Here is a 27,620-nt window from a genome sequence, read left to right on the forward strand (position 1 = left end):
ACTCGGATGTAGTGAAATATTGGTTATAACAAAGTAAACAAAAAAGTCTCATCATAAATGTAGTGTTTGGAATAAACCTCCATAACGAATATTCAGATATAATGCACTTATTTTCGTGTAAAATGCAACGTTGTTATAATGAGATGTTAGTGTATTTGTGTTCATTGTGGCAAGGCTCAGCTGTGCCTGCTTGGATGAATTTTTGTTATTTCTGCTGCAGCTGGTACGCAAGCAGCAAGCAACGGGACGCACGCGAGATGGCAGCACTTTTCCCCTGAGCATTCTGCTCGAGCCCGTCTCCTCCGACGATCAGGGCGACTCGAGCGTATGCAACAGCCAGGCCGGCACCACCGCAGCCGACAGCAGCCCAGTAGCACCCGTTGCAAGCGTGTACCGTGGAGTGGTGTGGGTGTTTGCCAACATCAGCGGCATGATCACGGTGCTACCGGACGGCTCGATACATTCTTGCAACACAAACTTCTCCCTCATGCTCTTCGGATACACCCAGAACCAGCTTCAGGGAAAGGTGCCTCATTTCTGTTTCATTGCTGCTGCCATCTAAAAACCTCGCCTTTCAGAGTCATCTGAGAAGCAGATGGTTTCTCAAATGATTCAGCAGATTAGTTTCAAGCGCATCAAAATAGCTCATCAACACTTTTCTGCATTGTCAGTTGAGCTTCAAGTTAATCAGTAGTATCTGTAACTAGGCTGGTATATGGGGATACTGTAGAAAAAAAAAAAGAGGAATAGAATTCATTTTCCTCTTCAGTGTCTCTTTAATACCAAACCTTGTGGTATGGATAGCGACTACCAAGAACGACATAAAGGAGGCCATAAAACACTTCATGTTAGTTTTTTTTTGGAACTGTAGGACTTGCACATATTTTTGTGCAACATAGTGGCACTTGATTAACAGTAACTGCACAATCTTGTTCAGATTTCCAAACTCCCTAGGCATTTTCATCCAACCAAAATACTTCTGGAGCATGGAATAGAAGAGAAAACTTAATTTAGTAAATGTCTAGGCATTTTTCCTCAAACAAAAATGTTTAGTGGGTACTTTTCTGTGTGATCACCACATTACTGACCTGTATGCCTTGATGAACAAAGAAATAAAGAAAAAAGTTTTTTGAAAACGTCAGTACTCTGAAAACTTTGTCTGCATGCATGTTGTTAAATCAAGTATGCTGTGGCTTTCATGTATCCTGTGAGTTTTAATCTCTCTTCCTTGGCAATATCGTTGAACCTTGCAGTGACATTCTTTTAACATGAGACGACACTATTCTTGTAATTTGTCAAATCGGCAGAGGCTGGTGTGTTGACTATAATGCTTAAAGACTTAAATTTTAACGCATTAGCATCAAAGCATTATGAAACAACTTTAACACCATTGCACAATGGTACATTATTTGCTATAGCAGTAATGAAATATTTTATTATAGATTTCTTTACAAATTTCATCTATTTAAGCTTCAGAAATGCTTTTAAGGCACGTTCTCTTTGCTCTGGGTCTCACCGATTTTAATTTGTCTCTGTGCAGCACATCACTGTTGTGATACCCACATTCTATGATGACTTTGAGTACCTGGACACGGATTCAGTTCCACTGCCCCCGTTGGACGACGACGAAGAAGACTCTAGGGCATGTGCTTTCCTCGATGAGCGACCTGATTCAGACACCACAGAGCTGTGCCGGTATGTGTTTCACTGGCTTTATAAGCAAGCATAGAAAAATTGGAGGGCTCGTGCAGCTGCAAATTAATCCCGAGCAGTAACTGAACGTGTCGTACTGCATGTAACTACAGCCTAGGTGGTGTATATTTTCCTTGTCTACATAATGTGTTAATACAACTGTGAAGCTTAGTGAAGCAGTGCTTTCATGTTATTGCAACTGTGCACCTAATAGGAAAGTTTATTTTTGTGGGCTTACGCAAGGTACGTTAAGGTTGCTGGGCACATGGTGTGTGTATTGTAGAATTGGTTTCAGCAAACCATAGCTTGAGTTTGCACTTAAATTTAAGTAGTGTGACATACTTCGTAGCGGCCATCATTTATTTGCGATTTCCCCTGACTATATTGTGAGCATTATTCATGCGCTTTACCTTCTCATCTGGCCCCACCGTGGTGGTCCAGTGGCTAAGGTACTCGGCTGCTGACCCCCAGGTTGTGGGATCGAATCCCGGCTGTGGCGGCTGCATTTCGGATGGAATCGGAAATGTTGTAGGCTTGTGTGCTCAGATTTGGTGCACGTTAAAGAACCCCAGGTAGTCAAAATTTCCGGAGCCCTCCACTACGGCGTCTCTCATAATCATGCGGTAGTTCTGAGACGTTAAACCCCACTTATCAATCAATCAAAATCTTCTCATCTGTACATACTCATTATCACCACTTAGGCCTGCGTTGTGGGAATCTGGCTCGGCCAATAAATGAAGAGTCTTGTGTCCTCAGTGTGCTCTACAATATCAACATACTTAAGGTGAACCCTTGTTGATGTCATAACTGCATTAGTGACAACTAACTCATATGCTAGAGATAGCTGTCTGAAAAAACAATCAAAAGCAGTCAAAAGAGGTTCAACATTACCCAGCAGCAACTCGCCACCTGCTCGGTCATGTGGCTCGACTAATGCATTCATTGCTCATGGGTTCAGCCCTGCAAACTGTAGAGCGTGTGAGTCACATAGTGTCTGCTCAAGTTGGCACCATGCTTAGAACAGTTTGTGGCATAGTGTGTGAAAGTGTGGTGATACACTCAAGTTTAAATAGAGGTTCATAGTTCCTCAACACATCTATGTTACCTATGCTGTCAGATTGTGCTGGCAACATAGTGCTTGTCCCTTGTATGGCTTCTGACTATGGTAAACTAATTCACACAGTAGCTTGAACACTTTGTTTGAACAAGAACATAGACATTCCTGCAAACTTTTTGATGAGAAAATGAACCCAGGAGGCTAAAGATGGTCAAATGCCCAAGAAATTCTTAATTTTAGATAGCGAATGAACGAATGGAAGTGGACTGCTTGGGGGACAAGTTTCTTTTTTCGATGCAACCTACTGAAACCAATAAAAGCATGGGAAGCATTATGTGTAGCTTTTAATTACACTGTAGTATAATTGGGAAAGAAGGGAACATTCAGGTGTACAATATGACACATCGCAGTGGCGACAGCTGTGCCCGCAAGCTGTTGTACAGAAGACATTTTCTTTTTTTCATCAGGCCACTTAACCCACTTGGGAAACCCTTTTCTCCGAGGGGTGGTGGTCAAAGGCGAAGCCACGGTGGCAGCCGGAGCAGCTCCGTCGCCGGCGACGACCTTCCTCTGCGTTTGCAAGATCTGAGCATGACCGGCTCCGTCATTGGCTCCATTTCTGGTCGGTCGCTTGGCGTCTTTCAAAGGTCGACATCAGCAGCCGAACCTTTGGCTCCAGTGCTTGGGCCCTCAGGAGAAGGCCAAGCGTCGAGTGCGTATGGCGACCTCAACGGCAATAACGTAGCATCATCCTCGGTAGACAGCCCGAGAAGAATTCCTGGCTCAAGGCTGAAGGTGAGCTTGCGTGGTTGGAATAAATGCTGACATGTTCTCACCCCGACATGAGGCAGCAAGCTTAGTTTTGTTGTAGGATTTTGTGTTGCTCTGATGGTACTTCTCTAGTACGTAGTGCACTCTGTTCAATACTACAGATAGTTACAACTGAAGAACAAATATAACCTTGGCCAACAGCCATCCCTCCCACAGAAAATTTAAGAGCTGTTTCATCTACGTACATTTGCTCATTTTCCAGCAGTTATTGTGCAGTTTAGGTAGTTGTTTTTCTTTTAACAGAGAGATGTTCGGTCCGCTGTGTTGAAGCCGCAAACTTGAAAGCATAGGTCAGCGAACTCAGTCAAACTCGGATCAAGCAACGAGTTTGAGCCTGAGTGAGTCCGAGTGAGTAATGTTTCAATGTGTTTGAGTTCGAGTGGGTCCGGCACAGGGAAATTTTGGTGAGTGCAAGTCCAAAGCGCAAGATACTCAAGTGAGTGAGTCCCCCTTTTTTTGCTGAGCTAAGCTTGAAAGTCATGGTAAATATTATGAGGTATTCCGACATAGTTGATCAGCCAAACTCGATGCGTTAGACATGAACAACGGTTAATTTAAAGTGTGCATATTATTTACATTAGCATAGAAGGAGTACTTACCGGGCTTGTGCTAATAGTAAATTTTAGGTTTGAAGCGAATTCAAAGGGAATAGTTATTTCGCTAAAGCCTTGTATCGAATTTGAATATTACGTGAGATGTATGGTAAAGAAAATTGCACATATTTGTCATGACCTAACTACCCTGCTCAATATTTTTCTAATTGAAAGAAGGCATGTGCAGATGTCATTCTTATTGGTTCAGAGGAACTGGAAGCAATTAAAATATTGGCAGGATTTTACTTTTGTTCAAATTCGAGTGACAACCTGCAAAATATGCTACGTTTTAAAATTTACTATACTGAGAGCATATAAGCTAACATAACAAACTTTTAAACTTAAAAAAATTGATGCAAGGGTAATATGTTCGTCAAACTATGAAACGGGGCTTGGCGACAGTGTGGATTTTTCTTGGAAAGGTGTATTTACGGTAGAATACCGCCTTACTACAGTGAAACCACTTTTACAGGGGTTACATGAACACTAATACGCATCTATTCGTTCATTTATTTCGAATACTTTGAAATTTCCAATGATTTAATTTTCAAGTGAAGCACATTCGAATATGTTAATATTTCTTGAAATATTCAAAGTGCTCGATTATTCATACAAGCTTAGTGTTTACGCTTTGAATGCAACCGAACTCGCACGGCTGCCTTACATAGTTGTGTAGCAGCTGTGCCACAGTTCCGTGGGTGGAGCCTAAATTTTTTTTTAGGTCATTGACCTAAAAAAAATTTTTTTGTTTTTTTAGGTCAATTTTCATTTTTTTTAGGTCATGACTGTGGTACTATTATAATGTGCTGATGTCAGTTTTAGTGTTACTGTTTGGAGGAAGGTCTCGATAGGGGTCATTGCAACTGAACAAATATTGTGTGTATTGCCCAGAGCTCGCTGAGTGCTGATGTCCTAGGCAGCCCATTGCTTCGTGGCGAAGGTGATGTCTCTGTTCTGACTTCGGCTGCCAAGAGCAATCAGCAGCAGCAGCCACCGCAACAGCAGCAACGCTTTGGTGCAACCGTAGAAGATGAAAGTTCGCTAACTACAACACGCTCCCTGAAGGACCTTGCTGAAGAGGAGGAAGAGGCTGAGAATGACTTTTCGCCATTGGGTAAGTTTGCAGTCTTGGGTATTCAACCCCTGCAGTGTGCATGTCTCATGCCTATCTGCCCTTCTCAGTACCACTCACTTCATTTTCAGTTTATCGGTCATAGAGTGGACTCCTTTTAAACAGAACTCGGAAGGGGCAAGAAAATTTGTTCCATTTATGAAAAGTTTCATTTAAGCAAAGCCCACAAAATTATTGAAATATGACTTTATTTCAAAAGCTCCAACAGTGGCTGAGTAAAAAAAAAACATTTTGAAGTATACAATACTGCTATAGTTGATTTTAAAAAAAAACTGCTAATATATCACTGACTTTGAAAAAAGGAGGTGATAACAGTTTGCTTGGCTTTGTTCAAGCATTTTTTCACAATGTAAGAGTGCATAGCCGAAAGGCTGGGCAGGAAATCTGTGCCACCATCGTGTTCAAAGTAGCGCTGCAACAAGATGACGGTATCTCTTGCTGCACTGTCCGCCACTGCGATAGGCTCAGGATTACACACCATCTCATCACCACTTGAGCACGGGTCCTCATCTCGAACTTCAGCAATAACTTCTTCAAGACTGTCCTCGCGGCATGTGGCGAAGTTTTCATCGAGTGTTTCATAGTCCACCCGCGTGAAAGAAGTAGACTTTGTCACCTGACTGAAGAGAATCTCAGCCTCGGCAATGTAATCTTCGTCATCTGGAAGAACTTCTTGTCTTAAAAATCCTCCATGGTGGAAGCACCTTTTCACAGTTCACACTTCCACACATTCCCAGGCATTGGTTAGAATGTGAAGAGCTGATAGCAAGTTCACATTGTAATCTTTTTTGTTGTCTGCACAAAGAAGCATTCGCTGGAGGACTTGGCGGCAGTAGAGAACCTTCAAGTTTTGAATAATGCACTGGTCCATCGGTTGAATATTGCAGTCACATTTTGTGGCAGGAACTCTAGGCTGATCTATTTGAGCCTGTCGACTTGACTGTGAGCATTGAACAACAATAAAAATAACCGTTCTGTTTTGCTTGGTAAATCTTCTATCCTCTTTGCGCAACCATGTCTTGAAGATTGCTTGTGTCATTCAAGCTTTCCCATTCGTGTGGTACGTGACAGGCAGCATAAGCACATCTTTGAAACAGCATGGGTGCTTTGATTTCCCCATGACTAACATCTTCAACTTTTCGCTACCGTTCATGTTGGCACCTACTAGCACCGTAATACGATCTTTGCTTGGCTATCCTTCCGCACAGGTTTTGGCCTTGTAAGCAAGAGTTTTAGTAGGGAGTGCTTTGTAAAACAACCCCATTTCATCAACATTAAACACGTCTCGTTAATCGTAGGCTTCCAAAATTTTTTGAAACCTCCCCTGTTGCCTGTGACTACAAGTATCTCTATTTACAGCTGCACTTTCTCCAGAAAATGTCCTAAAGACAAGACCAAGGCACTTTTTAAAAAGGGCTCAGCCAGCCATCGCTCGCCTGGAAGTCCTCAATTCCCATCTGAGTAGCAATCTTTTTGGCCTTCTCTTCCAAAATGGGGCCGCTGATCGGGAAGTTCGCACTGCGCGCTCGCTTTAACCAGAGGAAAAGAACATATTCGATTTTTTTGTATGCCGTCGTTCTCATCCGCATTCTGTTTGTAGCAAAGTTTCTAAGCTTTACAGCTTCTTCAATCTTCCCTTTGTTCTTGAGGATCCTCGACAGCATGGACTTGGGAATATTGAACTATTTCACAATATCAGTTTTTGAAAGGTCGTTGTGGTCAAGTTCTTGAATGATTTTTACTTTCGTTGCCAGTGAAAGTGCATTGTGCTGCCGTTTTTCTTGGTTCCATCTCGAATTCACGACGAGACGCCGTTCGCTGCTCGGCGTGCACTGACATGTGCGATCGCTGCATTGGCTTGGCTAGGCTAGCTTCGGTATATGTTTCATGGTTACAAGACTGCCGTGGCCATTTCTGTCGTTCATGGATTTTTGCTCATTTTAGTTCTTTATAATCGATGTAAGCGAAAAAAATGTTACAATTACCCGAAACATTTATCATTAAATATATAGGAGACCAACCAAACGTGCCTAGATAGTTTTGTTTATGCGACTTTTCCGTTTAACCCATTTTACCGAGTTTCGTTTAATGGGAGTCCTCTGTATACGCATCAGTTACAAAATACTTGCGTACAGGTGAGGATGTGGCATAGTAAGTAAATCACAGATAGGGGCAGGTTCAGTGTAATTGATTTTCATGAATTCTACTTTAAAAGGATTGCAAAATTGATGTTACTGTCCAGTAGTCAAAGGAGAAATAACGAAATGTCTCCAAAATACAGCTTTGATATCCAACTCAGAAAGCTGCATCATTGCATCCTGTCCCAGGTTCTCAACCGTATCGGTGTTGGAAGTTATTAGAGTAGTCGAGCGAAAGTGCAAAAACCAAGATGATGCCCCCTCTGCACTTCACAATGCCCTCCACTTACTGTCCTTGTGGCACAAGTAAACTTTAAATAAATTATTTGCCACAAGCCACAAACACTTTGAAAAATTTTTGGATATTTGCGTTTGGTAGCATGTACTTATCGGAGTCAAATTGGCACTCATTTTAGCAAAGACACAAGTCTATAAGAGTCGCAATCACTGGTACTGAACTGTGCAGGCGAAACGAAGATGCCGACATCAGACAGCTTCCACTCTACGTCGACGATGACATCGAGCACAATGCACAGTTCTGAGGAGAACACTCAGGAAGCGTCATTCAGGCGCCACGACTCTCATCCGTCCACAGCGTCTGGTGCCGACGGAGAAGAAGCTGCCAACGAACGTGCCTTCCAGGCAGAGCTAAAAACCTTCCGCAGCTGTGATTCACTCCTCAGTATTGCTGAGGGATCTTACACGGGCCTTGGCAGGCATCGAGATGGCTCTCATATCGGTATGCTTGTTCGCGCGTCTTCACACTGGTGTTGCTATAGAAAAAGAGCTAGTTCTTGGGCGAGTTGGTGCCTGTGTTTGCAAATCATGTTACTTCTGATGCGAAGGTAAAAAAACGGTAAAGGACAGTAAAGTGACAGAGAAGCGCTCCTCTGTCTCTTTACTATGTACTTTCTCATGTTTTATCTATGCATCAGAAGTAACATGTTACTATAAAAGCTCTTAACAAAGCTGACTGATTTCATTGCTGTTTATTACAGCATTTACAATTCATTTGCTTGTTTACATGTTGCATGCACTCGTACTTTGTGGCACAAGATGCTATTTCGTTGAGAAGGTGGCGTAAAACACGTGTCAGTGCATTGCATAAGCTCGTGGAATGACCCTCAATGGGTCTGCTCCGAGGCAGGCATGCGGCTAATCAGCGAAAAAAAAATAGTAAAGAAAGCGCATATGTGCACTGCAGTTTCAGCCTACACAAAGAAGACGAGGAGGAAACAGGAAGACAGAAGCGCACACAAAGTGCAGAACTTTCTCATCCTGTCTTCTTCACACAGTTTCAAATTTTGCTGAATCTATAATTCGGCCTGCATGCCTCACCACAAAACATTGATAGCTGTAAACTTTCCTGCCAGCAAGAAACCAGCACAGCTACATAAGAAAAGTGTAACAAGTTTACGTATGAGGTGTAACACGACATTGAAAAGCAGTTGACGCTGTAGAATGTCTTTTGCTTACTGTTGTGTGCCACTCATGGTCGCAACGGTCGAATGCGATATTAACTGCGTGGCATGACAAATTAGAGCTACTCCGTTCAGTTTCACTTTTACGCAAGTCTTAACTGTTTTCAGTACGTGCAGGCTTCTATTTCTATGGCCATCAGCCTAGCTCAAGCACTTAGGGTCTTGTCATCTTGTGAACTTCAGCGACATTTGTACAAATTTATTCACCGCAAGTTATCTGCGGGGTTTCGAATCGTTGAATCTGTCCAGTGCTGTATTTTTTTCTAGGTGTCTGCAACTGGTGTAATAATTTGCTACCAAGCGGGAAGATTTATTTTCAGTGGCCAAGCGATATTCGGGATTCCAGGAAACTGCCTTGCTAATGAAAGTGAGAGTGCAGGAGGCAGGCATGATGGCTCTGAAGTTGTACACATTCATTGTTGCAACATCAATAGTGAATTGATCATTAGAAGATTTGCGGGATGAGCCATGAAGCACATGAAGTTTCATTCATCATTACATGCTGGCTGATGTTCCTGTTGTCAATGAAATGTTCAAACAACTGAGCAGGTTCTGACAATTCACCACCCATAGTTCAAGTCTATTATTGTATAGCCCAATGCTTGTTTTGAAGATCTACAAGTGCTAGTATTTTCACGTACACTCAGCGCGTGTCGCATGCGTGCAGCCTACATTTACGGTACGCCTATACATTGCTTGATCCGGGTGTACTTATGATGATATTTATCTTCAAAGACATATCCGGTAGAGCTATTTTCGTTTCTCCAATCTCTGTCTTCTTCTCTTTCTCTCTTTCGGCATAGCCATTGTGTACCAAATCAGGAGGGTGGACCTGGAGGAAGGCTCATCAATCTACTGCCTCTGGGTGTCACGTGACCTCGAGGTGGACAGTTGCCCACCACAATACCCTACTCCATCCTCTCCACTTCGATCCTTGACGCTCGGCTCAGTCAGCTCCGACACAGAGGCCTCTCGAGAGGACATCAGTGATCATGTGAGGCATTTCTTTCCATCCCTTGTTGTGGCTTTATCTATGCTCTGATCGCATAACAAGCTTCTTAGATAGACCTTGACAGGTGCGTAGCCAAGATCTTTTATTGTAGAAAGGCGGGGGGGGGGGGGGGGGGATAGTATGTATGTGCGAATTCCATGGGGTAGGGTGGGAAACACTCCGGCACCCATCTGGACCTTGAACAAGGTTTCAAGGAACTTATAGATGCAGTAAGTCAATTGTGTAAATGCAGGCAATAATTGCTGCATGCACTGAAGCTGTAAAGAATTTTATTCAGATATAAAACATCGCAAATCATTTAATATCCCTTTGCTATTTGTCCTGCTAGCCGAAGATGCAGAACAGTGCCACATCTGCTACCCTTGTAACAAGCATAAGCTGCCACAAAAGTTTTTAGGACATGATGTTTTTGAGAAAGCTAAATTACTGCAAAGTCAAGGCATAGCATTCAATTCAATGTTTCAGTGTGTGAAGATTCTGACATTCTTCTTGCAATTTCAAGCCGTGATCTTAGAGTCTGCAATTCTATTATATTGGCAGAGAAATGTATCCAGGAATGGAAACCTTACATGAAAGATTACTTAAGAAGAGATGATACATGGAGAAAAAAATTTTTTTGTGATGTATGAAACCTAGGGCAGTAGAATTTTTGCTGTTTACGTTAGTTTATATGCTGATCTTATATGTAAACAGTTTTGCAGTAAGTTGCATACTTTTAGCTTTGTGCCATGACAGTGTGTAATATATAGCTCTTTTTGATTGATTGATTGATTGATTGATTGATTGATTGATATATGGGTTTTAACATCCCAAAACCACCATATGAGTATGAGAGACGCCGTAGTGGAGGGCTCCAGAAATTTGAGGGACTGCAACAAATATGTTTCGTAGTTGCAAGTTACGAAATGCATTGATTTTTATGGGCATTCGCTAGTGCTTCGAAAAACATTTTGTCGCGGTAAGAATTTTGTATTCTCGGGATTTCGTTATCGTGGGTTTTGACTGTAGTAGTGGTTGATTGAGGAAATGACGCTAATTTCGGCTGCCGAATAGGCAGCACGACGTAGTGTCAGTGGAAGTGGGAAATAAAGAGTATAGCAGAAGAGGAAGAGAAACGAAGTCTCGTCCATTAATGCAGGAGGTCGTTGGGGAAGAAAGATCAGTAAGTTGAGGGCACTCAACAGAAGGTGGTGATCTTAGTTGCCTTCACAAACTCCAAGAGGCTTTGGAATGGCTCATATTGCTTTACAATAACTGTAGAATGCAAATAATTAACAAGAAAATGTGTAGAAGACGTTTTAATGAACAAGAAATCGTGTAATGTGAGTAGTCTTAAAGTGCTCAGCTCATACTAAGTGCTTAGTTTAGGTTCATAATAACTATATAAATGATATCAGGTTTGAAAGACAGTAATTTTACTCCTCACAGGTCAACGAATGTGTGGGAAAGTTTTCATTCCAATCTGGTCATCAGAAGTGCCAAAACTATGATATCTGATCTCGAGAAGTTGCTCATAATTCCATCTTAAGAAAAACACATTTTATATGTAGAAACGAAAGCTCATCTATGCGGCAAAAATGTGCTTTTTAAAACGATTTCTTCCATCATGAGAGTTTGGGAATCATGGCTATTTTGAGCATTTGGCTTTGGGGAACTCCTTATGGGAAATTCATTGGCAACAGCCAGGGGACAATTTGCAAGGGACTCTAGACCATCAGCATGTTATAGTTTTTAATTGTCACCTTGAGCTTTTTAATGGTGATTTTAACCTTCGTCGACCTTAATTACAACTTTGATATTTTTTCATTAAAGTATATAAACTTGTGAAATCAAGGAAAAACAAAAATATGTAATTTTAGAAAAGACATGTGTTTTTCGAGTTGCATCAACTAGAATACCAGTACTTTGATGATAATGCCACGCCCCGCCCCGGTGGTCTAGTGGCTAAGGTAATCGGCTGCATTTTCGATGGACGCGGAACTGTTGTAGGCCCGTGTGCTCAGATTTGGGTGCATGTTAAAGAACCACAAGTGGTCAAAATTTCTGGAGCCCTCCACTACGGCGTCTCTCATAATCATATGGTGGTTTGGGGACGTTAAACCCCATATATCAAATCAAATCGATGATGATTTCAGGGTCTAGTGTGTTTTCCCGTTTTTGTCTCGCCAATATTTTTGAAATAAATTGGCCCTGCCACAATCTAACCGATGATCTTTCAACTGATTGCAGAACTTTTTGCTGTCTTTTCATGCACACCAGATGGAGCACAAAGGCTCAGCCCAGCATGAGGAGACTGCCGAGTCTGAGTACACAAGTGGACTTTATGCTGAGCATTACACAACCTTGCAGCAGATCGGCAAGGGTGCTTATGGATGTGTCAAGATGGCATACCGCAACTCAGACCGCCTCCTTGTAAGTTGCTCAAGTGCTCATACTTGAAACATGAGCCCTATTTGCGTATGCCTAAAAGGTACTAGTCCTCATAAGTCTTTTGTGTTTCTGTTGCTACTATTTTCTGGGCCTGCTCAAATACAAGCAGTGTGTTTCCAACAGTCCTGTGCAGTTATTGATGGCTCGTGGGCACCTTGCCATTTCAGTACGAGACGCAGGAACAATGATGAATTGCATATACTTGTTCCTCAATCTGCAAAAACCATGCAGTCAGCATTATCACCTAAAATCCGATGTTCAAAATGCCGTGCAGCATCTGAAATTTTAGTGATTGTTGGTACAGATAGTCAAGTGCAAAGTCTTGGAGGCAGCGCCAAAGTAAAGTGAGCAAAGAATTTCAATGAGATAGATTTTTTAGGACTTGTCAAAAATTAGTTAACTACCGTAATTACTCGAATCTAACGTGCACCTTTTTTCCGGTTAAGCGAGTTTATAAATCGCATGCGCGTTAGAATCGAGCACGAAAAAAAAAATGAATACAATCATTCTATTGCCATCGGCAAATCCAAAATGGCCGCCCCCTACGTGCGTCGGCATGGCGCGTCGGCCATTTCTGCCTATGTGTTTCCCATGTGCGGCACTTCGTACGTGTGCTGAGGAGTTCGTCATCTAGTAGTGCATTAGCATCGACGGCGTAGAAGGGCCGAGTCCAAAAACTCGAGTGCACCACGATGCCGCTTTTAAAAGAAACGTCAGGGCGTGTGCAGAAACGGACGGAAATCGGGCTGCATCGCAGTCGTTCGGAGTTCCCGAAACGTGCGTGCAGGACCGGCGGAAACAAAAGCAGAAGATTCTCGACGGCAAAGCTTCACGCAAAGGCTTCAGTGGACCACAGCAGGGTCGGTTTTCGCAAATTAAAGAGCTGCTCGGCAAGTATGTGCTTGAGCAGCGAGCGGCACAGCGGTCCGTGACGACAGAACTGCTCCAAGTGCGGGCTATGCAATTAGTCTTGAAAAAAGGTCCAATGTAGAGCCAGTTTAAAGCGAGCAGGGGCTGGCTAACTAACTTTATTTAGAGGAAAGGCTTTTCCCTCCGAAGGGGAACATGCATATGCGAAAAGTTTTGCGGAAGAGTACGATGAAAAGCTTCACAGTTTTCAGAGGTTCGTCCTAAACTTGTGGCGCAACAACGGCTACCTGCTTGGGCAAATCGGGAATGCCCATCAGACGCCTCTTTACTTCGACATGCCTGGCACCACAACCGTCGAGAAGAAGGAGGCGAAGCAAGTTCACGTGCTGACATCGGTCCACGGTAAAACTACCGTGACGGAAAGCTCTGTTACACGTCAGATGGGCACAAGCTTCGCTCGTACCTCATATTTAAATGGAATACGCTCCCGAAGAAGTCGTTTTTTCGAGTGGTGTGATCGTGCGGGCCGGCGTGAAAAATGGGTGCGCGTTGCAATCGATGTCTTGCATTTTTTTTTTTTTTTTTTCGCGGTGGAAGTCCGGTGCGCGTTACAATCGAGGGCGCGGTAGAATCGATTAAATACGGTATAATTGACATTTCTGATGTACTTATGTAATTATAGGCACGTGAAAAAGATTTTTCCTTCACAGGAAGCGGCAGAATGTAGGGGTGCACATTATTTATTTTATTGTAGCAAGACATTGCAATTCAACGAAAGCATTGCCAGCCAAATTTTACTCTCAGTTCTGTTCAATTTTTTTTTTATGTTCATGTTCATTATATCACTGTTTTACTGAAAAATTTAGCTAGTTTGTTATGCATGGGCATGACTGTTCAAGTGCAAGTTGAAGGGCAAAAAAAAAAAAAAGACAAGAGGGCAACTGTGAGGTAAGTTCTGCAGTTCGAAATCGGCTCTTATTACAGCTTCTACATATCTTAAAATAAAAGTAAAACAATGTGAAAAGTAAATGTTTGAAAGGCAACATATTTAGTCCTTGTACAAAAGTACAAGGAATAAAATGCAGCAAAGTCTCACATAAAGCTACAGTGAAGTTAGACTCTTAATTTCATGCACCATGGCTTGTTGAAGTTGGCAGATGTGTCAGGCTTTCTGTGCTGCAGTTTTCTCACTCGTGTTACTACATGTCAGGTGATCACCAAATTCATCCGCAAGAGCAAAGTATATGAAGAGAGCTGGGTGCACGACCAGATGATGGGGAGAGTGGTGCCCCTGGAAGTGAGCCTGCTTACAACGCTCAGCCACCCCAACATTGTGCGGGTGTTGGACGTCTTCGAGAACAGCTCCCACTTCCAGATGGTCATGGAACGCCACGGGGCTGGCATGGACCTTTTCGAGTTCATTGACAGGGCACCTTGCCTTGATGAGCCTCTCGCCTCGTACATCTTCAGACAGGTACGTGAAGTCTTCAGCAACTGTCGATGGTTACTAGGTACTTCATCTCATTACAGTAAAGCCCAATCGATAAGATCGCAGTTGGTACGAATTTCGAGTTGATACAAATTTGTAATATCCCTGGCCAGATGCTTCACTTACAATATGCATAAGATAGGCTGATCTAAACATATTTTCATGCTGCTACGGATCATGCATAGGCATGAGCAACAGTGGTGGCAGAGCCATCGGAGCATCTGACGTTGACAAACTGGCTCAGCAGTATCTGGGCGGAATCCATAGTCGTCAAGTGGCCGTCTACGTCGCCAAGTTGTGCAGTATCCGACAGGTCCAATGCGAAAAAAGTGGAAGTGACTGTGACAGCAGAAGCTAACAGTGAGGATGGTGAAGCGAAGCTTGTTACTGAAACTGAATCTTCGAGTGCTATTGGTAATTTTATCAATGTTTAAAATGAATTTGCATAACTGAAATATCCGAGGATCTTTTTCCAAATTTTTCTGCGAGTTGTAGCTTGAGGCACACGTTTAGATGCAGTGGCATGGATTATGCTTGAAAAAATACGGCAAGTATCATGATAACTCCCAAACAGCCCGTTGTGATTCTTCTTCGGCACATACTACTTTGTGAGGTTCATCGAATGAGTGATATTCTGAATATATCAAATTACTCTTCATTAGTTGCCAATGAGACAGTGGTTCAGCCATAACTTTACTGGATTGCCCTGCAATATGCTCAAAATTCTTGACATGACTGAGCTACCTTGTTTGCTTAGTTCTTCTATAGAAATAAAGTGAAGTTTCTTGACTAGAAATCGTACATTTCATGTGAGGTAACCATTTTCTAAACTCTGCCAAGGCATGCTGCCACATTAGTGGTTGCTTGTGGGGTTGTCATTCTGGATGACAGTATAGTAGAAGCTTTTTTTTGCACATATTTTTAATGCATATGCCCTTTGTGTTGTATCTTCTCAAAAAGTTTAGTGGGAAAGCTTTCCCTGGCACACAGATAGTTAGTTAAGCATCTTCTAACCCGATATATTTGACCGTTTATGTTGTCAGTGAATCAATCTAAGCTACTGAAAGGGTTCTCTCTCAGCAAATGATCGGCTGTAATAAATATTGCCAGCACTACAGGCTTTAGCATGTACATTGATGCGCTGAATACTGAAGTCTCTTTGGTCTTAAATGGCTGGGAGTGAACAAGTGAAATTATCACCCATCATTTTACTGCAGTTCACATTTTTGCCACCCCGTTTCTACATTTCCAGGTGGTGAGTGCCCTGTCGTATCTGCATGGTCTGCACATTCTTCATCGTGACGTCAAGGATGAAAATATCATCATCAACGAGCACTTCAATGTGAAGCTCATCGACTTTGGTTCTGCAGCGTTCATGGCTCCTGACCGTCACTTTACCACGTTCTGTGGCACTGTGGAGTATTGCAGTCCTGAGGTACTGTGCTGCTTGAAGCACGCTTGATCACTCTAGAAAGCTTTTGTGCAGGAAATAGCTGGGCACGCAGCTGCGTCACTTTTACGCGACAAGCAATCATGACGCTAAATGCCAGTCGAATGCTTGCCTTCAGATATTTTTAGCACTCGGTGACTGTTTTGAGAAGGCAAAATAACACTTGGCAAAGTCTTTTTTTTTTTTTTTCAGAGCTTATTAGTTTAAAGTACTCGGATCATTGATAACGTTGCATGTCAGACTTGCATGTCATACAGAGACTTGCGTGTCATGCGCTATATTGTTTCTGCGTATGCAAAGTGCATGTTTGGGTTAATCGGTTAAGCACACAAAGACAGAATGTGTAAAACATCTAAAGAGGGATTAAAACACTGCACTGATACCACAACTAGTTGTTTTCAAAAGAAAGTATTTGATGCAACTAATTATAACAAAGAAGGATTACGTTATGTGAATGTTCTAACATGCTTTATTCTCCTCCCCCCTCCCACCAGGAAATCACATGGAAGCCGGCACAGTGTTCTTAGCTCTTTTTTTTTCGTCGAGGTTGTACCCTCTACAATCTTAGTTTAGCCTTTATAAGCTTGTCTGCTCATTAATTTCCTAGTACCAGTAGTTGCATTATCTAGCATGTTTTTTATATCAGCTGATAACTTCAACATATCGTGGCTGTACAGCTTTGACTGAATGAATCTCGTCTTCCTCTTCAGGTCTTGCAGGGCAACCCATATGCAGGGCCCGAACTGGAGATGTGGGCGTTGGGTGTGACGTTGTACACACTCATATTCGGGGAGAACCCTTTCTTTGACGTGGAGGAAACAATTGCAGCAATGCTCAAGCCACCCTATGCAACTTCCAGAGGTGAGCAAACCAAATGCGCTAAAGAGCCAGAAAGAGGGGCTCTTCCAACTGAATGCCTCAAATTTTCTCGGTCACCCTGGGAAACTGTGGTGTTAAAATAATAATCAGAATAAAATTGAAAAAATAAAAGGTGGTGGTTTAGGGCTGCTTCCACTTTGATCGTCATGTCATGTATGGGCATCTATTTGCCAATTTTGTTAGTTTGAATTGTTTCTCATTCGCCTTTGCCAAACGTCTGTCCAAAATTGGAATAACGAGCTTTTACTGTTAGCATTCAGCTTTGGTTTGTGATGACCGGCATGCACAACCAGCAACAAAAGTATATGGGCCATTTCCCCTGCGCCATCTATTGGTGAGCCGTCTGGTGTCAAGAACATTTCTCTGACAAATTCTATTGGAGTAATGCTTTGGACAGCTATTCCATCAAAGCAGTGCCCTGTGCAGGAGACTACTACTGACCAGGAGATGTACACAGCTATTTCAGCTCGCGCTTCCACAGTCTATATACTTTTGCTCACCAAATTTGTGATTGTTGCACAACTTCCTGGTTTTTGTCCCGGTGCAGATCTTTGGGAGCTGATTTCACGGCTCCTTCATCCTGAACCGCGACAGCGCTGCACTCTGGCTGAGGCAGAACGCCACCCATGGACTACCCAGCCTGTCTGCCCTGAGAGCTACCGCTTCGAGGATGTCGTCCATGCCAGTGAGCGACTGCTTTTTCTATTCAATTTAACTCTGTGGAGCTCGCCACAACACTGTGCTTTTTATTGAATAATGATTATGTACCTGAGATTATGTAGTGGTTAAAGTGCTCGACTGCTGGCCCAAAAGTCCCTGGAGCAATCCCGTTTGCTGCGGTCGGATTTCGATGGACGTCAAATGATAGAGGCCCACCTACTATGCGTTGTCGGTGGCCGTTAAAGACACTGGATAGTCAAAGTTTCCAGATTCTACTGTCACGGCTTGCCTCACAACATATGGTAGTCTTGAGAAGAAGTAGCGGTGCAGCACATGAGCGTCATCTAGTGCCTTCGATGCCGCCAACATGATGTTCTCCAGTTCGTCGACAGATTCATTGTTTTAGTCTTATCCTCTTCATTCACGGCGTTGACAGTGTGGTTATTTGAGAACCTTTTTGCTGCCATCTCTTCCGAGTCTGAATTCACTTAGTCACAAGATGACCCTATTGAAACGTGCAATTTCCAAACAATATTGTATATATCTCATAATAGGCAAATTTTATTGTTATAGTAGCTTGGTCTTGACTACATTGGCATTCTATAGGGAACCTTCAAGGGAAATCACAATTTGCTCGTCATAGCCTGTCTCATAATGAGATATTACAGTGCTCTGTCTGTGCTGCAATATCCATAAATATTCCACCTGTTTAGTTACACTCTGCTTTTTAAAATAGACAGCGACACTATAGTTGATGCCTGATGCCTCGGTTCTTCAAGTGCACCAAAAATAATCTACCGTATTTACTCGCATAATAGGCGCACCTTTTTTTTTTTTTTTTTCAGGAAATCCGGCTCGAAGTTAGGGTTTGCCACTTAACGCGGTGTAAAATTTTCGAAAATTTTTTAAACTCACACTTTACCGTATATACTCGTGTAAGGGCCGCCCTCGTGTAAGGGCCGCACCCCAACTTTGAAAGCGGATATTTCGAAAAAAAAAAAAACAAAAGTTCAAAATGTCCCGCCAGAAAAGTGTAGTTAGTTCATTTACAGCCAGATGGCGCTGCACGCTTTTCCGCTTTTATTCTACTTCCGCCGACGCGCCGACCACGCTGTTGACAGCGCGCCGCCATATTTGCCTTGTGCGGCCTCTTTGTTGGCATCGTTCCTAGCATCGTGTCGATACGTTGGCAGCGCGACTTCAGATCGGTGTCGTCGGTGTCACTTTGTTGGTTGTAGTGAACCCTGCAGAAGCCAGCGCACGTGACGGACGATGGGCCGGCATCTGAGATCATTCACTGCAGCATTTAAGCTGCAAGTGATTGACTATGCCGAGGAGCACGGGAAGCGGGAAGCTGGACGAAAGTACGACGTCGATGAGAAGCGCGTGCGTTACTGGATGAATCAGAAAGATGCCCTCGCCGCTACTAACAGGAGCCGAAAGGCGTTTCGCGGGAAAAAGTGCAAGTACCCGCAACTCGAAAGCGAGCTCGTCAACTACGTCGTCGACACACGAAGGGACGGCTACGCCGTATCGACTGACATGATACGCGTCAAAGCCCTCAGCATCGCTCGCCACATGGAAATACCCCCGGCACAATTCAAGGCAAGTCGGGGCTGGGCTACGCGGTTTATGAACCGTAACCAGCTTTCTATTCGGCGCCGAACGACGATTTGCCAAAAACTGCCGCGCGAGTACGAAGACCACGTCATTAAGTTTCATCGCTTCGTGAATGCTCTCAGGAGGGAGCATGAATACGACCTGTCCCAAATTGGGAATGCGGACCAGACACCTGTGTGGTTCGATGCACCGGAAAGCACCACAGTGGATTTAAAAGGTGCGAAAAGTGTGTCTGTGCGCACGACTGGTGCAGAACGCCAAAGGTGCACTGTGATGTTGTGCATCACGGCAGACGGCAGGAGGCTTCCGCCGTACGTCGTATTTAAAAGGAAGACTCTCCCAAAAGAGAAGTTCCCTCAGGGAATCGTCGTACGTGCGCAAGAGAAGGGCTGGATGTCCGAGGAACTGGTCGTTGACTGGATTAAGACCGTCTGGGCAAACAGACCTGGAGGGCTGTTACAACGGAAAGCCCTCCTTGTTTTGGACAGCTTTAGGGGCCACTTGACCGACCGCGTCAAGAACCGAGTTGCCGCAACTCGTACGGACTTGGCCGTCATTCCCGGTGGCCTGACGAGTGTGCTGCAGCCGCTCGACGTATGCGTCAACAGACCATTCAAAGTGGAATTTCGCCGATGTTACTCTGAATGGATGGCTGGAGGCGTCCACGAGAAGACCCCTACAGGACGGCTGAAGCGGGCGTCGCTCCAACAGGTGTGTGAATGGATTTTGAATGCGTGGCGTGCCATGTCAGTAGAAGTAGTTGCTAAAAGCTTCAAGGTAACGGGAATTTCGAACTCCATGAACGGCACCGAAGATGACCGTCTCTGGGAAGACGCGGACGCCGAGGCGAGCTCCTCCGAGAACGAGGACAGCGAAATGGAATCCGAATAAAAACATTTCTGGCATGTCATTTGTGACTCTTGCACTCTGCTACTGTTGCATAAACAGTACAGACCTTTGGCCTGTACTGCCTGTACTAAATCGGCCTGATTCGTGTAAGGGCCGCACCTAGCAAAATTTTCGAAAAAAAAGTGCGGCCCTTACACGAGTATATACGGTAAATCTGCACATCTGTCAAGTAAAAGACAACTTTATCATTTACCAATAATTCAGCATAAAACAGACGTACCTACATATCTTTTAATGAACAAGTGAGAGCCGTCAACTGCGCACATTTACGTAAAATTTATTTACACAAAAGTCATAGATGTTCCTCCTTTTCTCTATTCGGAATTCGAGTCAGAGAGCACACAGTCATCCCCGCCAAGGAGGGATTTGTTTTCAGTGTTTGAATCATCCGCACCTCACAACATGTCATCCTCACTCGCACCCAGTGCGTTCGAGATACCCGTCTTCTTTTCCTGACGACTTCGTCGGAAATTGCCTGCCATGCTTCCACGATCCAGGCGCACTGCATTTCCACACGTGGCCTCTTAATCTTACCACCTAGAGTCAGCTGATGTTGTCCTCCAGCCATCCAGGTGGTGTGCAGCCTTCGAGCATTGTCCTTGAAAGGCTTATTCAAGGACACATCCTAAGGCTGCAGTATCGATATGAGGCCGTCCAGAATCACTGCCAGATCTGTGCGCAGCTTCTTTAGCTCATCTCGTACGCGGTCTACTAGGTGCCTACGAAAACTGTCCAGGACAAGCATGGACGGGAACAACAGGCTAACCGGCCGCCGACCCCAGACTGTTTTCACCCAATTGACCATGAGTTCCACGCTCATGCAGCCTTTTTCCTGGACTCCCACATAGATGCCTTGAGTGAAATTTGCTTTAGGGAGCGTCCTACGTTTAAAAATAACGTAAGGCGGTAGCTTGCGCCCATCCACTGTCACTGCCAGCATTACAGTGCATTGTTGTTTATCAGCGCCAGACGTCCTGATGATGACGCTCCATGCATCTTTCTCCTCCACTGCCGTGTTCCGCGGCATATCAAAGCAAAGGGGAGTCTGATCAGCATTGCTGATCTGGAACAAAATGAGGTCTTCCTGAGCTTTATAACGAAACGGTGGAAGTCCACCACTTTGTCCTCATATGCTGCAAGCAAGCGCTGGCACAAGGTGGTCTGCCTTCGCAGTGCGAGGCCATGGCGCCGGATGAAACGAGTTGTTCATCTGGAGCTGGCTTTGAACTCTTTTGCCCGCTGTGCTCAGGCTATTCTGCGCGCCTCAGTCTGCACAATATCTGATGACACAGCACAGCCGTCTTGTCATAGCTCCCGTATATGTCGGACCAGTTGCTCTTCGACGTTCAGACACCTGCCGGCCTTGGCACCACGGAAAGACCACAGTGTCTTTTTCGTCGCCTTAAGTTTGTCTTCTTGATCCCCCCAGTACTGAATACTGGTTTCTCCAACACCGAAATGCCTGCTTGAAGCCCGGTTGCCGTGCTCCAGCGCGTACTGCGCTGCCTTCAGTTTAAATCCAGCCGTGTAGCTTGAGTACTTCCCCATGGTGGAACCAAAGTTCAATACACGACCACAACATACGCACACCACTTGCAAAATAGTGTTTTTTCCTTTTCCAAGATGGTGGTGATGACGATCGAGCTTCCGGCATTGTACATGTGACCTCCAAGGAGCACGGCAATTTGGGGGGTAGTATCAGTAATTGATGGAACAGCCTTTTTTTTTTTTTCGCTCATGGACGCTTCTTTTTTAGGTTTTATTTCGACAAACATGTTGGTTAGTTTGTTGCACTTTAAATTTTCTTTATTTGCTCGTTGATTTGCCTTTTTTTTTTTTTTCCCTCCCAGGGTACGGGGACGGCCTTCCGACTGTACCGCTGGGGGGTAGAATCGTTTCTGGCCACGGCCAAGTTCGGGGTGCACCTATTATGTGCAGAATTAAAAAAATTAAATTTGCTGCGACCAAACTAGGGGTATGCGTATTATGCGAGTGCGCCGATTATGAGAGGAAATACAGTATATAACATCATGCGCGCCATTCAAAACACGTCAAGCACAGTGCAATCTCAGACACAAAACAAATTCATAGTGTCACTGATAGCAGAGGCAGTCGCCATCAGGGCTTGTAGTGGTTGTTGAAATCCTCGAGCCCTGCCGCGGTGGTCTAGTGGCTAATGTACTCTGCTGCTGACCCGAAGGTCGCGAAATCAAATCCCGGCTGCGTCCGATTAAGGCGGAAATGTTGTAGGCCCGTGTGCGCAGATTTGGGTACACGTTAAAGAACCCCAGGTGATCGAAATTCCCGTAGTCCTTCACTAAGGTGTCTCTCAAATTCATATGGTGGTTTTTGGACTTTAAACCCCACATATCAATCAATCAATCAATCGAAATTCTTGGCAATTCTGAAATTCTAAAATGAAATTTTCTGGGCCTTGATTATTATAAATGAACTTTGGTGAATATTGTGAATGAGCTTTTAGCATATGCCTCATAAATTAGGCCTGTGTGGATGTTTGGGCACATAATACAGTAGTTGGATTCTCTTTGACATGACTTTAACATTTCCAGAAGTTTGAAGTAGTATATTCAAAACAGTCGAGAGATGTATCTGATTGCACATAACCTGCCTGAAAAAGTTGCTTTCACTGCAGTGTGAGGTCACTATAGCATGAAACAACTTGGAGTTTTCTAAGCATGAGAAGGCAAAAGCCTCCGTGGACCTTCAGTTGCTGTGCTGTTTTGTTGATCTCAAATGAGCCCGAAACATACTTATGTTCTAAAAAATTTGAAAACAGAAGTGCCAAATATTGTGTTGCCAAGCTCTGGGTGCTGGTGGGGAAGACTGGGAAAGATGCCACGGCAAAAGAGGCTTGGACAACTCAAAATTCAGCTTGCCTTAACTATACCATTAGGAGGAAGCAGCTGTGGATGTAAAGGCCGTCACCTTTTAATCACTTTAAACTGAACATCTAGTTTACTTGCAAGGACTGGCTGTGGCACATGCTTCTCATTGTTGCCCCAGCTATGGTAAAATGGAAAACTTCAAAGCAATCATGTTTGAATTTTTACTAGAAAATACAGCACGGTGGTGGGGAGAAAAAAAATGGTAGCCCAAAAGGGAGGTATACTAAACATTTTCCATACATACATGGCGTATTCCACAGTTAAAAAGAGTGGAAGTGCGGTACGTAGGCAATGTTTTCAGCTGGCAACTGTTTAGGCAGCGTTTGCACGGCTGTAGAGAGGTAGGTCGAGGGTAAGGAGCAAGGCAAGAATGCACGCAAAGTGAATCACAGGGCCGCTGGTGCAGTGTACAACATTCCGCTTTCGTGTGCGAAGCGTTATGTTTGACAAGCTGTGTGTTGTGTAAATAACAGGCTGATGGATCACAAAGCTTCACTAAAACGTCAACTCTGTGTGCTAATGTTTCTTTGTACTGTAGTCAATGCGGCTGCGTGCCTGTTCAGTGATACAACAGTGAAATCTAGATTAATAAATAGGGTAGCATGTGAAATCGAAGAAGCCTATTTTATCAACAAAGGAGGCGATGCTTGGGTCGCCATACCCTCGGTAACATTACTTGCTGCTGAGTCATCTTTCCTGGAAGGGCATCATTAAAACAATATTTGCTCATCTAACCGTTTGATGAACACATGTTCATCTGACTGCTTATATTTATGCTTATTGTTGCGATAAATTTTCATTTGATAGTTTGTGTCGGGTTTTGTATTTCTTTTGCTGTCTTTTTTGTGCATTACCATGTTAAGATGAGTTACCAACTCGCCCAGCAGTATGTGCTTCTCTAGAAAACAACTGTAATAATGCATATCATGGACCAAGGTATAGAGACAATGCTGAACTTATACCGCAAAAAGGTCTTTTGGAGCATGTACAAGTTGCACAAACTGCCAACAGATACAACATGACTTGCGTATTGAAGTTCTATATTAATATGGGTTGCAGCGCAAGCACGAAAGTGCTGAAAGAAAAGCATATGGCAGGCGAGAAACGGAAGGCAAAGAGGGACAACACGAGCGCTCGTGTTGTCTCTCTCTGCCTTACGTTCCTCGCGCCTTATGTATGCTTTTCTTCCAGCACTTTTGTGCTTGCCCATATATTCTTTGGCAACGTGTGGCCACAACTCTCCAACACTTGAGTGGTCTGTGCTATTTGTCAGTGTTTCTTTTTTCGTTAGTGAAGGTTGCAAAGCCTCTTCATGGCAGACTTCGGTACTTTGCACATGTGATGTCTGCTGATAGCAAATTTGTCCCCGTAACATTTGTGTACTTCTCAGACATCCTGTCCTGAGTAAAAGCATAGTGTGCCTTGTGTTTCCGTGCAGCCCCTGAGGAGATAAGCCCGTCCAAGTACTTTCATCAAGACAGCCCGATATATTTCAGCTGCAGCCTCTACGACCTTAGCAAAAGCGACGGTCCATCTTCACGACACCGGAGCCTCAGCTGCTCCAGTTCCGTGACTGGCCATGCGCACTCCCGTTGCTCCTCAACTCATGAACAAGCTACAGCATCTGCTGCCGCCCCAACACCCAGTGTGATCTCGCTTGCTGGGCCATGTGAGACGGCTGGCCCGGTAATTGCCTCTGAAACAGCAGCTTACAGCACTGAAGACATTTCAAGGGGACTGGAAGCCTGCTCTTAAGTTGCTTATGTCAGGTGCCGAAAAATGATGCATGGAATACGAGTCAGCCTGCTTGCTACTTTAAATTGATCATTTAGTTTACTTGCAAGAACTGACAGTTTCGTGCAGAGAGGCCAACATTGTCGTTGCTGCAGGAGCGACATCTCCTAATGGCATCAGAGGACTGGAGGCATGCTTTTGAGTTACCTGTAGGGCATTCTGGAGAACATTCGTTAAATACTAGTGTTATAAATTCATGTATTGGTGCTGATGCATCTGCAAAGCTGATTCTCAGTGGCACATTAGGCCTGTGCAGCTGCTGGGACAGCTACTGCATAGCTTCAAAATGCCTTCTTAGTTGTATTTCTGTGTCCTCCCTTTATTTTAAACAATCTTGAAAAATGTGGATAGCTTTTTTTACACATCATTGACTTAAAAATTCACTGGCATGTTTTTGTTGGTTTGTGCATCTTTCATGAGGCTCCCGATTTGGTTTTAATGAGATTGCTTAATCCAAGACAGCAGCATTTCTTAAAAATGTGCTGCACCCTTTGATGTAATATTGTACCTCTATGCTCGCAGAATAGAACGCAGCTGTGAAATTGGAACACTTCATTAGGGCAATTACTCAAAAGTACCACATCACGTTCCTGCATATGTTCCTGTATATCTGGTTGCTTAGGTGATGGAGACATCGATCTAAAAGTATATGAGCTGAACATTATGTCCATGTTATGCAAAGTACTGACTGTAAATGACAGTCACCGCATCAGTTAGCCCTAAATTTACTTATTTTATTCTGTCAGCACCGTGTGTTAGATTGGTTGACATGTTTAGATTTTGTTCTTTTAGTTCAGACCTAGTTGTGTTAAAATTTTTCTCGGTCACACTGCAGCAGCGAAATTGCGTAGCAAAGCCAAGCCTATCAACTCTGACAAGAGCTAGAAGTTTTCATACTTAATTGTTACAAAAGGCTTGAAGCATTGTCAAGCAAATGTGAACTTGGAGAGTGTAGACGTCTGTGTTTTAAATAATAGAGAATGAGGCAGCTCGCCTACCAGGCAGCTGTAATCAATCTGCTGTTTGCGTATCTCCCAACCGAACCTTGGCATGCGAGTTTGTAGACATTTCCAACTTTGTGCCATTAGTCAGAACATGCAACCAGGTATCAGGTGCTTCTGTTTAGAATTGCAAAATGTGGATGTTGGAATGCACTAAATTTTGTTTTCAGTTACACTCTTCTTTTTCCGAGCTTTGTCTCATAAATTGAATGTTTGTTCAACGTTATACCACACTACACAAGAGTGATGATGCTACCGGTTTACTATATGAATTTGGAGCAGCATGATTAGGTTCTAGAGACACGCCCATCGGTAGTCAAGTGCTCTTTCTTCATCCTAGTTGCACTCAAATACAATACAATGCCTACCCCTTTGATTTACATTTTTCTGAAAAGTAAATGCAAGGAAGAGATAAAATGTGGACCAATCCAGACAGTTCATCATTTTAATAGGTGCAGCAGTTGTTTTGAAAGCCCAGAAAGTTTACTTGTGACTTTCATGTTCTTTACATAAGTGACTGTAGGTGTTAGCCACACTGACACGTCCATTCCAGGCTGAAGTCTATACAAGCCTTGGTATTGTTGCAAGTCAAATTAAATGCTTCTGCTTATTTTTTAACAGGTTCGTGGAAAGAAATAGTGTCTAAGTATTTGTTGTGACGAATTGTAAGCTAGCTAGTCGTTGACGAGGCACAAGAAGTTTATCTTGTGATAAGCACGGGCAAGTTGGACGGAAGTGTGTACATATCAGACAGCAGGTCCTTTGACTGCGATGCTTATTTTTGCTAGATGCGTAGCCTATAACTTTAGCATTCCAAGTCATTCTTTTTTTTTTAGTGCTTCATGGCCACATAATATGGAGCATTCAATCAACACTCAAGTGTTGAACTACATCATAGGGTGCATCTGCTTTGCACGTCAAATACTGATTCTTTTACTCTTTCATCATGCAATTCTACACTTTAAGGTATGCATTCCTGCATTTAGATTTTCTGTGTGTGGCAAAAGTCTGCAAATATATTTTAAAGCTCAGTTTTAGTTTAATAGTTTGGCGTTCAAACATAGCTTAGTTTCTGAAAACAATAGTGTCGTGGCATCTTTTGAATCTTGAAGATGTTGGCTGGTTAGGCAGCTCTTCGTTATTTAGGTGATGCTAGTTGCACAAGCATAAGAGCAGCTTGCTTTTGCCTTCTTCTTGTAGCTGTGCTAGGTAGCTCGAAACATGCTGAGGTCCACTGACGACACACCCTTGGTTGACACGTGGCATTTCAAGTGACAAAAAGATGTAACATTGACAACTGATCTTCAGCGATATAAACTTTTTTTAAAAAGCAGCTATCCTGTACCAAAATGGGCTGCGACAGCTGCTCGCATTTTCATTTCACTTATTTCCTGTTGTTTGAACCTGACTGTGGTAAAACATTCCATGTTTATTCAGTCTCTGCAACCAGGCATCCCCCACCCCTTACTTTTCTTTTAGTGGTTTCCTAGTTGAATCACTTGACACACACATCAGGGCTGCTGTGAATAATGAAATACCAGATTCTGAATGCAGTAGTGAAGACAGTTGGAAAAATTGCATGCGTTCAAGCTTGCATACGGTTTTATGTTCCTTTCCTGTTTGACATGGTCGCCGTAAGAAAAAGTGTATTTTAATGTAAGGATTATCATTGAGGC

At 43.6% G+C, this 27,620-nt stretch overlaps 1 protein-coding gene across 2 annotated transcripts in view; it reads left to right on the plus strand.

Moving 5' to 3' along the window:
* The window catches only part of Pask (PAS domain containing serine/threonine kinase), a 65,224-nt gene extending 40,244 nt beyond the window's left edge, over window positions 1-24,980 (plus strand). For both annotated transcript variants that reach the window (XM_037421669.2, XM_037421670.2), the window contains 12 exons: window positions 221-526; window positions 1,541-1,695; window positions 3,217-3,544; window positions 5,065-5,287; window positions 7,910-8,182; window positions 9,728-9,918; window positions 12,196-12,348; window positions 14,447-14,710; window positions 15,978-16,160; window positions 16,886-17,036; window positions 17,602-17,739; window positions 24,588-24,980. In XM_037421669.2, coding sequence (XP_037277566.2) covers window positions 221-526; window positions 1,541-1,695; window positions 3,217-3,544; window positions 5,065-5,287; window positions 7,910-8,182; window positions 9,728-9,918; window positions 12,196-12,348; window positions 14,447-14,710; window positions 15,978-16,160; window positions 16,886-17,036; window positions 17,602-17,739; window positions 24,588-24,904 — 2,682 coding nt within the window. In that variant the 3' untranslated portion in view covers window positions 24,905-24,980. The remainder of the gene's footprint in view (window positions 1-220; window positions 527-1,540; window positions 1,696-3,216; window positions 3,545-5,064; window positions 5,288-7,909; window positions 8,183-9,727; window positions 9,919-12,195; window positions 12,349-14,446; window positions 14,711-15,977; window positions 16,161-16,885; window positions 17,037-17,601; window positions 17,740-24,587) is intronic.
* Window positions 24,981-27,620: the final 2,640 nt, after the last annotated feature.

Source organism: Rhipicephalus microplus, chromosome 2, assembly GCF_043290135.1.
Source record: "Rhipicephalus microplus isolate Deutch F79 chromosome 2, USDA_Rmic, whole genome shotgun sequence".
Taxonomy (NCBI): domain Eukaryota; kingdom Metazoa; phylum Arthropoda; class Arachnida; order Ixodida; family Ixodidae; genus Rhipicephalus; species Rhipicephalus microplus.